General features: G+C 37.1%; 3 protein-coding genes across 4 annotated transcripts; all 3 read left to right on the top strand.

Annotated features, from left to right (window-relative positions):
* Positions 1–292: 292 nt before the first annotated feature.
* LOC116128128 (protein GRAVITROPIC IN THE LIGHT 1) lies at positions 293–6675 on the top strand. Of its 2 annotated transcripts, none has more exons than XM_031413807.1 (4): positions 293–471; positions 953–1012; positions 1627–2743; positions 6308–6675. In XM_031413807.1, exons 3-4 carry the CDS (start codon positions 1692–1694, stop codon positions 6522–6524), a joined length of 1269 nt encoding a protein of 422 aa, XP_031269667.1. In that variant the 5' UTR covers positions 293–471; positions 953–1012; positions 1627–1691; the 3' UTR covers positions 6525–6675. The 2 variants fall into 2 exon arrangements, with proteins under 2 accessions (XP_031269667.1, XP_031269666.1); XM_031413806.1 differs by having other exon boundaries at positions 294–471; positions 1627–2774; positions 6339–6675.
* Positions 4179–4922, top strand: LOC116128129 (pectinesterase inhibitor 9-like). Its single transcript, XM_031413808.1, has one exon. It carries the CDS (start codon positions 4179–4181, stop codon positions 4803–4805), a length of 627 nt encoding a protein of 208 aa, XP_031269668.1. The 3' UTR covers positions 4806–4922.
* Positions 6676–7742: 1067 nt separating the features above from the next.
* Positions 7743–8486, top strand: LOC116128105 (pectinesterase inhibitor 9-like). The gene has a single exon (XM_031413778.1). It carries the CDS (start codon positions 7743–7745, stop codon positions 8367–8369), a length of 627 nt encoding a protein of 208 aa, XP_031269638.1. The 3' UTR covers positions 8370–8486.
* Positions 8487–10831: the final 2345 nt, after the last annotated feature.

Consider the following 10831-nt stretch of genomic DNA (forward strand, 5'->3'; position numbering starts at 1 on the left):
ATAGTCGAAGTGTATATAAACTGGTTCGAACATCTTTGAATACAAAAAAAAAATAATTAAAAATCTTCCATTATAAAATCTAAATACTCATGAGTTATCATGGAATGTATTGACATTTCGAAAGCATCTTCGATAAGCATGCTTTATTTATAATTTTTTATTTTAATAAGAAGCTTTTATAATAACATAAGCATCCATAATTGTAACTAATTATATTTTTATTTTTTTCCTTGGCTGAGTCATACAAAAACAGAATATAAAATAAAAAAATTCGAAAGAAATTCAAAAGAGATGGCTACATACTGTACGAAGTACTGTAAATAACAAATATTATCCATCTAGGGTTAACATTTGTCAGGTTAGATTGGAAACTTTACCAAACTTCTTCGACACCTTCTTCTCTCTTCGAGAGCTTGTATTTTAATACTCTCCACCCTTCCCGGCGAATCTGCGGCAAACTTATCCGATCAGGTACCTTTTCATCATGAACTCTTGTTTGGTTGCCTAGAAATCTGATGAAAATGACAGCTTGTAGTAATAATTTAGCTAAATGGCAATAGTGGTTGTAATTATAGGGGTCTTTATCAATTTTATGTCCCAAAATGATCTAAAGTCTTGATACTCTATTTGATTTTCTGTACTTCTACTGCATTTCCTTTGAAGTTACCGAAGGTTTTGCGTAGTAAGTTCGTCTCCGTACAGTCGAATTGTGCTTAATTTTTCTGTATTTAATCATGACTTAGTTTCCGCGATTTGACTTTTATTTATTAGTGATAGATTGGCTTTACTTGATTAATATTTCTCTGAGGGAAATTTACCAGTTTTTGTATTTCTTTGAACTTGTTTCTAGTTGTTTACGCTTAATAAGGCAAAATGTTTGAGAGGCTATGAGCATTGTGCCGGTGTCAGAGATCAATGACTAATTATTGATTTCTTCATCGTTATTTTTCAGGTTAAAGGTTATTATGTTTATTGGATTCTTTCGGAGGAGACTGGATTGCGATCTTAATACGTAGGTTACCTCGTCTCTCATTTTTTAGGTTAAATTTGCTTACAAATGATTTCTAAATGTTTAAATTAAGGTTTGCTTTGATTAAATCAGAAAATTACCGCTTTATCATAGATGCATGTGTGTGTGAGCATTGGTTTGACTGAATTTCAGTTTTCCTGAGGTTTTTTTTCTTATTAGTGAGGATTGGGTATCCTGTATCTGATCAAAAAGGGACCATTCCATTTTAGAACATAGAACAAGGGCATCGTTTGTGTCTATGTATCTATGTTTCATGGGTGTAGCTGTTCTTTTGATGAATATTGCTAGTTCCATTTCCGATCCTGGTCTTCCAAAATCAAGATAATTTCTTTACTGTGTATGCAGAGTGAGAACAATCTATTAACCCCTTATCAATGTATAACATTTTGTGACTGTAGAGGCTTAAAATCATTTGCTTAGGATTTTTGCTTTTTACATGGAAACCATGTGATCTTTTGAAAACCAGGACTGAAATGTAGCTCTCTTTCTATGATATCTATGAACAAAGTTTGTTTTCTACTATTTTTGTATTTTATGTTGGATCAGGCATTCTTGTTTACATGTATACAAACTTCGTAATCGTGGGAGATTTGCAGGTTTCTCTGCATTGTTGTTTCTTCTGGTGGACTCCAATTAAACTACCCCTTTGTTGGTAGTAGCTATGCTACCTACTGGGGTGAAAGATAACCCACACCGTGAGAACAACAGCCAAAAAGTCCATCCTCAACCCATGGAAGAGGCCATGAATCAGAATCCAGAAGCTGTTGAAGCTTTGGTGTCCAAGATATTTTCAAACATCTCCTCCTTAAAGTCAGCTTACATCCAGCTCCAGTCTGCTCATACTCCCTATGACCCTGATAAAATCCAGGCTGCTGATAAACTTGTAATCTCAGAGTTAAAGAATTTATCTGAACTCAAGCATTTTTACAGGGAAAACAACCCCAAACCAGTATGTGCTTCTCCTCAGGACTCCCGCCTAGCTGCGGAGATCCAAGAACAACAAAGCCTTCTGAAAACATACGAGGTTATGGTGAAGAAGTTCCAATCTGAAATCCAGAATAAAGATTCCGAGATTGTTCAGTTGCAGCAGCTGATTGAGGAGGCAAATCAGAAGCGAGTGAAACTGGAAAAGAATCTCAAGCTTAGAGGCTTGTCAACCAAAGAATCAGAAGGTTCCGGAGATGAAAATGGATTTTTTCCTGTGGATCTAACTCCTGATCTCTTCACAGCAACTGTTGAAGCTGCTTTCTTAGCTATTCATGATTTTTCTAAACCATTGATCAACATGATGAAAGCAGCTGGATGGGACCTTGATGCTGCAGCTAATTCTATCGAACCCAATGTCGTTTATGCAAAGAGGGCTCATAAGAAATATGCATTTGAGTCTCATATATGCCAAAAAATGTTCAGTGGCTTTCAGCAGGAAAGCTTTGGCATTAAATCAGATAAGCTTATAGTTAACAAAGAGAGTTTCTTCCACCAGTTTCTTGCTCTAAAGGAGATGGATCCACTGGACACGCTGGGTCAAAACCCTGATTCCATTTTTGGGAAATTTTGCAGGAGTAAGTACCAAGTGGTTGTTCACCCGAAGATGGAAGCCTCATTCTTTGGAAATTTAGATCAGCGGAATTATGTAATGGGGGGTGGGCATCCAAGGACTCCATTTTACCAGGCCTTTCTGAAACTGGCCAAGTCAATCTGGCTTTTGCACAGGCTGGCGTATTCTTTTGAGCCTAATGTTAAGATTTTTCAGGTTAACCGAGGTACTGAGTTCTCAGAGGTTTACATGGAAAGTGTAGTGAAGAATTTGATAATGGATGAAAATGATGAGAAGCCTAAGGTTGGGATGATGGTTATGCCTGGTTTTTCGATTGAAGGCAGTGTGATTCAGAGCCGGGTTTATCTGTCGGGCATGAAAGTCGCCGAATGATTATCAGCTTTATGCAATCGTTGTTCCAAATGTCTCTTTGCAGTGTGTTTAATTACGTGTTGCTTATCCTCGTTATATATGTTGTCTTCTTGTTGTAATATCTGTAATAGTTTTGCTGGTTGTTTGAGATAGAATGAATCTTTCTTTAGCTTGGTGTGTGTTTGTATGCATTTGGGTGGGCGGGTAATACTAATAGCTGCATGATCCAATGTCTGCTTTCGCATAATAGATGGATGTTTACTGCGTGGGGATGTGAAAAAATGTGCTTAGGGTGGAGTTCACAATTATTTGCGCCCTTTTTTGCATAGATTTTCAATTTCTAATCTTGCTTTCTGTTTCATAGTATTAGACCGTTCTTTGATAATGGTGAATAAAACTGGCTGTAGTTATCAGAAATTATCCATCAAGCTGATGACGTCGAGCTAGATTGCAGGTCAATAGGATCAGGAGTGCCAGGTCGATTTTGTTACTTCAGCACCGGACCAAAGAAAGAAAGAATCCTACTTGCATAACACCACTTTAAATCTTGCTGCAAAATTGGAATTCACGTATTCTTTCTTTATAACCTTATGAGTAAGCACTCTCGGTTTCACATGATTGATGAAAAGTCAACTTGTTATATAGTATGTACAACACAATTTCCAGAAGAATTATCAAAAATCTCTTAAACATTAATTAAGGGATCCTGTTGGCGAAACAATTCTTATCATTTATATCACCACACGTGAGCATCGGCATCGCGGTCTGCTCATCTCATTTGAAATAAATGTAATAAATTGACGTACTTCATCGCATTCGTAAGATAAGGATTATCAAGTGGCCTCAAAAAGTTGAAAGTATGAAAAGTAGAATATCTGAACGTTGAACATCAAATCCCACGTGCTCCTTTCCGTAATAAGTTGTATGATCAAATTAATTTGTTACAGCTAATCACTATCTTTGTATCAGGATCTGTTATTTCAATACTATGCTTCTACAATAATTAATCAAAACTTAGGTTTAGGTTTATTAAACTGGCTGACCGTTCAAATAAATTATTGGGCTTTCTTATGATCTGATCTTAATGCACGTAAACCGCAAGATAGATCAAATAAAGAACTTAAGCATGTGAGCGAGATGACCAACCTCTTCTTATAAAAACTCTTCGTCTGCTTTCCCTTTCAACTAGAATCTTGTCTTCGTCGTATTCAATTCAAATCTTCTTGACTGTCAACACCCATGGCTAAACCGAGGCTCTCCTTCTTGCTCATTCTTTCGATTTCTTGCATGATCATGGGCACAGTCGAGCCATCCTTTGCCAGACGTTCTAAGTCCAGGGCTTATGTTGAGGCCTCCTGCAGGTCCACCCGATATCCAGAATTGTGTATTCAAAGTCTCTCAGGATTTACCAACACGACAGAGTTACAAAGCCCGCAACAACTAGCCCATATCGCTTTATCAGTGAGCCTTTACAAAGCTCGATACACGAGGTCATACTTGTTCAAGGTATGTAAAGAACTCAAGGCGATCAAGGCTAAGGATTACCAGACTGTACAAGATTGTCTGGAGCAAATAAATAGTGGTATAGTTCAACTCACACAATCAATCAAAGAGCTCCGTTGCTTAAGCCAAAAAGTTGTGAATGATGACTCCCTTTTGCGCATAAATAATGTTGAGACTTGGGTGAGTGCTGCCCTAACAGATGCGAGCACTTGTGTCGAACAATTCCCTGGGCGTAACATGAGTAAACTGAAGGCCACAATTAAGGGCAAGGTATTGAATGTTGAACAGGTCACTAGCAATGCACTAGCGTTGTTTCATCAGTTTGCCGTGAGGTATCGGGCCAGTGCCACTAAAAAGCCATAAAAAAGGCTGGCCCTTCTGAAGATGTAATTTAGCTTATTCTCGTGGATCATATTTGTTGATTGTTGGGTAAGTTTGCTGTTGTAATATAAATATGTTAAGAATATCGAAGATGTTCAACTGAGGCAGTAAGACTTGTGAATATGAAGTTTTATTTCTTTTTATTACACTTTCAAATCTATGCCTACTGCTCATAAACTGTTATTAATATTTCCCTATTTATTTATTCAAAAGTTGGGTTAAATTAAGCAGCCAAGCCGAAAAATAAATATCCGTAAATAATATGAACATTGATTGCAACTAGCATTAATGACTGAGCGCTTGCGTTTAAAATCAACCAATAGAATTGCAACTCATTATCCGCATTAATTAAGGAGAGTAACGGCATTAATTGCTTGAGTTTATTTCTTGGACTCAACGGCCATACGGTAACATATAAATATCAACCCAACTTGAAACAACAATTTCCATTGTATTGTAGATTTGTAGTTACTAGTTACGAAACTTCTCTTTACAACACAACTCCAGTGCCATCTCTGCAACAAGAAATACTGGAATTTTTTGCATCGGTTACTTCCTATTGCAAACAATGGTGATCTTGGAAAAAATGAGATAGCTCCTCTGGTATTGATTCTACTTCTTCTTTTACTTGTATTCTTTGTCTTTTTAACCTTGTTTCTTGTTTTCTTTTAATTTCTTCATTTTCTCTGATTTTTCTCTTCGAAATTAACTGGAAATACATTGTTTTTCTTCGATTTTTCTTCTTTTTAAAATCTATACATCTTTGATTTTTCTTTCAATTTCTTCGTTTTCTTTTAATTGTCTTTGATTTTTTCGAAATTAACTAAAAGAAACATTGGCTCCGTTTGGTTCACTTTTTTGCAGTTTTTAGAAAAGTTTTTTGAAAAAAGTTAAAAAAGTTGAATTGGCAGGTATTACGATGTAAGATTTAGAAATTAATAAAAATACCCCCTATGTTTGTTTATTTACTAAACACTCTTATAATAAAACTTTGAAAGTTAACAAAAACACCCCCAATCCACCCATTGAATAATCACAGCTAGCCACCACCGCCGGAGGGTGGCTAGAGTCGCCGTATCGGCGCATTACCAGTTGGATCTTGTCAGTCAAGGCCAGATCTACGGCTAGATCTAGCCATTGATGGCCAAATCTGGCCACATTTGCTCGTCAACGACGGCCGTATCTTTGGCCGTCGTTGATGGTCAATGACAACTATATGTTGGCCGTCGTTGACGTCTGGTTACGACCAAAGATTTGGCCGTCAATGGCCAGATCTTTGGCCTTAGATCTGGCCTTTTCCGGCTAAATCCACCGTGGATCTGACCGAAAAAGGCTAGATCGGTGCACTATCGGCCAGATTCATGTAACACCCCACTTGAGATACATACTTAAGATTTACTGTATTACTTAAAAGTTCATTGATTCATCTTCAATTTTGGTTGGTTGGTCTTTAATTGAAATGAAACAATCTGGCTTTTGCACAGGCTGGCGTATTCTTTTGAGCCTAATGTTAAGATTTTTCAGGTTAACCGAGGTACTGAGTTCTCAGAGGTTTACATGGAAAGTGTAGTGAAGAATTTGATAATGAATGAAAATGATGAGAAGCCTAAGGTTGGGATGATGGTTATGCCTGGTTTTTCGATTGAAGGCAGTGTGATTCAGAGCCGGGTTTATCTGTCGGGCATGAAAGTCGCCGAATGATTACCAGCTTTATGCAATCGTTGTTCCAAATGTCTCTTTGCAGTGTGTTTAATTACGTGTTGCTTATCCTCGTTATATATGTTGTCTTCTTGTTGTAATATCTGTAATAGTTTTGCTGGTTGTTTGAGATAGAATGAATCTTTCTTTAGCTTGGTGTGTGTTTGTATGCATTTGGGTGCGTGGGTAATACTAATAGCTGCATGATCCAATGTCTGCTTTCGCATAATAGATGGATGTTTACTGCGTGGGGATGTGAAAAAATGTGCTTAGGGTGGAGTTCACAATTATTTGCGCCCTTTTTTGCATAGATTTTCAATTTCTAATCTTGCTTTCTGTTTCATAGTATTAGACCGTTCTTTGATAATGGTGAATAAAACTGGCTGTAGTTATCAGAAATTATCCATCAAGCTGATGACGTCGAGCTAGATTGCAGGTCAATAGGATCAGGAGTGCCAGGTCGATTTTGTTACTTCAGCACCGGACCAAAGAAAGAAAGAATCCTACTTGCATAACACCACTTTAAATCTTGCTGCAAAATTGGAATTCACGTATTCTTTCTTTATAACCTTATGAGTAAGCACTCTCGGTTTCACATGATTGATGAAAAGTCAACTTGTTATATAGTATGTACAACACAATTTCCAGAAGAATTATCAAAAATCTCTTAAACATTAATTAAGGGATCCTGTTGGCGAAACAATTCTTATCATTTATATCACCACACGTGAGCATCGGCATCGCGGTCTGCTCATCTCATTTGAAATAAATGTAATAAATTGACGTACTTCATCGCATTCGTAAGATAAGGATTATCAAGTGGCCTCAAAAAGTTGAAAGTATGAAAAGTAGAATATCTGAACGTTGAACATCAAATCCCACGTGCTCCTTTCCGTAATAAGTTGTATGATCAAATTAATTTGTTACAGCTAATCACTATCTTTGTATCAGGATCTGTTATTTCAATACTATGCTTCTACAATAATTAATCAAAACTTAGGTTTAGGTTTATTAAACTGGCTGACCGTTCAAATAAATTATTGGGCTTTCTTATGATCTGATCTTAATGCACGTAAACCGCAAGATAGATCAAATAAAGAACTTAAGCATGTGAGCGAGATGACCAACCTCTTCTTATAAAAACTCTTCGTCTGCTTTCCCTTTCAACTAGAATCTTGTCTTCGTCGTATTCAATTCAAATCTTCTTGACTGTCAACACCCATGGCTAAACCGAGGCTCTCCTTCTTGCTCATTCTTTCGATTTCTTGCATGATCATGGGCACAGTCGAGCCATCCTTTGCCAGACGTTCTAAGTCCAGGGCTTATGTTGAGGCCTCCTGCAGGTCCACCCGATATCCAGAATTGTGTATTCAAAGTCTCTCAGGATTTACCAACACGACAGAGTTACAAAGCCCGCAACAACTAGCCCATATCGCTTTATCAGTGAGCCTTTACAAAGCTCGATACACGAGGTCATACTTGTTCAAGGTATGTAAAGAACTCAAGGCGATCAAGGCTAAGGATTACCAGACTGTACAAGATTGTCTGGAGCAAATAAATAGTGGTATAGTTCAACTCACACAATCAATCAAAGAGCTCCGTTGCTTAAGCCAAAAAGTTGTGAATGATGACTCCCTTTTGCGCATAAATAATGTTGAGACTTGGGTGAGTGCTGCCCTAACAGATGCGAGCACTTGTGTCGAACAATTCCCTGGGCGTAACATGAGTAAACTGAAGGCCACAATTAAGGGCAAGGTATTGAATGTTGAACAGGTCACTAGCAATGCACTAGCGTTGTTTCATCAGTTTGCCGTGAGGTATCGGGCCAGTGCCACTAAAAAGCCATAAAAAAGGCTGGCCCTTCTGAAGATGTAATTTAGCTTATTCTCGTGGATCATATTTGTTGATTGTTGGGTAAGTTTGCTGTTGTAATATAAATATGTTAAGAATATCGAAGATGTTCAACTGAGGCAGTAAGACTTGTGAATATGAAGTTTTATTTCTTTTTATTACACTTTCAAATCTATGCCTACTGCTCATAAACTGTTATTAATATTTCCCTATTTATTTATTCAAAAGTTGGGTTAAATTAAGCAGCCAAGCCGAAAAATAAATATCCGTAAATAATATGAACATTGATTGCAACTAGCATTAATGACTGAGCGCTTGCGTTTAAAATCAACCAATAGAATTGCAACTCATTATCCGCATTAATTAAGGAGAGTAACGGCATTAATTGCTTGAGTTTATTTCTTGGACTCAACGGCCATACGGTAACATATAAATATCAACCCAACTTGAAACAACAATTTCCATTGTATTGTAGATTTGTAGTTACTAGTTACGAAACTTCTCTTTACAACACAACTCCAGTGCCATCTCTGCAACAAGAAATACTGGAATTTTTTGCATCGGTTACTTCCTATTGCAAACAATGGTGATCTTGGAAAAAATGAGATAGCTCCTCTGGTATTGATTCTACTTCTTCTTTTACTTGTATTCTTTGTCTTTTTAACCTTGTTTCTTGTTTTCTTTTAATTTCTTCATTTTCTCTGATTTTTCTCTTCGAAATTAACTGGAAATACATTGTTTTTCTTCGATTTTTCTTCTTTTTAAAATCTATACATCTTTGATTTTTCTTTCAATTTCTTCGTTTTCTTTTAATTGTCTTTGATTTTTTCGAAATTAACTAAAAGAAACATTGGCTCCGTTTGGTTCACTTTTTTGCAGTTTTTAGAAAAGTTTTTTGAAAAAAGTTAAAAAAGTTGAATTGGCAGGTATTACGATGTAAGATTTAGAAATTAATAAAAATACCCCCTATGTTTGTTTATTTACTAAACACTCTTATAATAAAACTTTGAAAGTTAACAAAAACACCCCCAATCCACCCATTGAATAATCACAGCTAGCCACCACCGCCGGAGGGTGGCTAGAGTCGCCGTATCGGCGCATTACCAGTTGGATCTTGTCAGTCAAGGCCAGATCTACGGCTAGATCTAGCCATTGATGGCCAAATCTGGCCACATTTGCTCGTCAACGACGGCCGTATCTTTGGCCGTCGTTGATGGTCAATGACAACTATATGTTGGCCGTCGTTGACGTCTGGTTACGACCAAAGATTTGGCCGTCAATGGCCAGATCTTTGGCCTTAGATCTGGCCTTTTCCGGCTAAATCCACCGTGGATCTGACCGAAAAAGGCTAGATCGGTGCACTATCGGCCAGATTCATGTAACACCCCACTTGAGATACATACTTAAGATTTACTGTATTACTTAAAAGTTCATTGATTCATCTTCAATTTTGGTTGGTTGGTCTTTAATTGAAATGAAATGTTGAGTTGGTTGAGTGTTTGCTTTGAAATTGGTTGAGACTTGAGGAATTTTGGAAGAGCAGTCTTCGCCGCGGCGACGTTGGCTTTGTAATGGCGGTGTCAGTTCTGTAAGTTTTCGCCAGGGTGACGGAATTTCTTCGCTAGGGCGACGAAATTTCTTCGCTGCGGTGACGGGACGGCAGAAAAGTTTCTTGAGGTTTATAGAGAATTCTTCATAGGGGTAAAAATGACCTTTCTACCCCTAATTAGTAGGAAAAGTGGGGAGTAAAATGTAAGGAAATTTAGTAGAGAATGTGTTGGAGATAAGGATGTATTTGCAAAGAATCAAAGGATATAGATGAAATTTCTAAGGAAAAGCAAGGGCAAAATGGGAAATGTGATTATAATTGAGCTAAAAAGGGTTAAGTGTAGATAAACCTTTATTTCACCCATTTCCACCGCCATACCTATTCTCATTTCTTTCAATTCTCCATTCAATCTTCCAAGATTTCCAAGAGGTTTTAGGGAGTTTTGGGTAGTTTTTAGTAGAGATTTCATCTAAAGCATCCTAAGGTAAAGATTCTTGCTTTAGATATAAATTGTTTATATTTGTATTTTGAAGTCTATGGTTTTATGATTTAAGTTGTGAGAAGGGACAAGGTATTAAAGAAAAAGAAGAGTATTAGTGAGATCTCTTCATAAAGGTAAGTAAATCAAACCAAGTGGAGATTTAAGAACTCTTTGAGTAAAGATTTATGTATGTAGTGTATATCTTATGTTTATTGAGAAATTGTGTGAGATGGGTGGTTATTTCTATTTATTGTTGTATATACTTGAGTTATGAGAAGAGTTGAGATTGTATGATGTTGAGTGCGCTTGAGGTGAGTTTGATGGAAGTGAAGAGAGTTTTGAGCCAAATTCTTTGGGAGTGTCTTCTTTGATAGGAACTTAAAGAGTATGAGGGAGTTTCCCATTTTGGGATGATGGGGAGAAGAGTTA

Source organism: Pistacia vera, unplaced genomic scaffold (genome assembly GCF_008641045.1).
Source record: "Pistacia vera cultivar Batoury unplaced genomic scaffold, PisVer_v2 Contig197, whole genome shotgun sequence".
Taxonomy (NCBI): Eukaryota; Viridiplantae; Streptophyta; class Magnoliopsida; order Sapindales; family Anacardiaceae; genus Pistacia; species Pistacia vera.

Bases quoted from the DNA above. Each gene is read 5' to 3' on its own strand.
- LOC116128128 (XM_031413807.1), top strand. From the start codon at position 1,692: ATGCTACCTACTGGGGTGAAAGATAACCCACACCGTGAGAACAACAGC. The intron at 2,744-6,307 runs GCTGGCGTATTC...GCTTTTGCACAG, and splicing joins TCAATCTGGCTTTTGCACAG to GCTGGCGTATTCTTTTGAGC.
- LOC116128129 (XM_031413808.1), top strand. From the start codon at position 4,179: ATGGCTAAACCGAGGCTCTCCTTCTTGCTCATTCTTTCGATTTCTTGC.
- LOC116128105 (XM_031413778.1), top strand. From the start codon at position 7,743: ATGGCTAAACCGAGGCTCTCCTTCTTGCTCATTCTTTCGATTTCTTGC.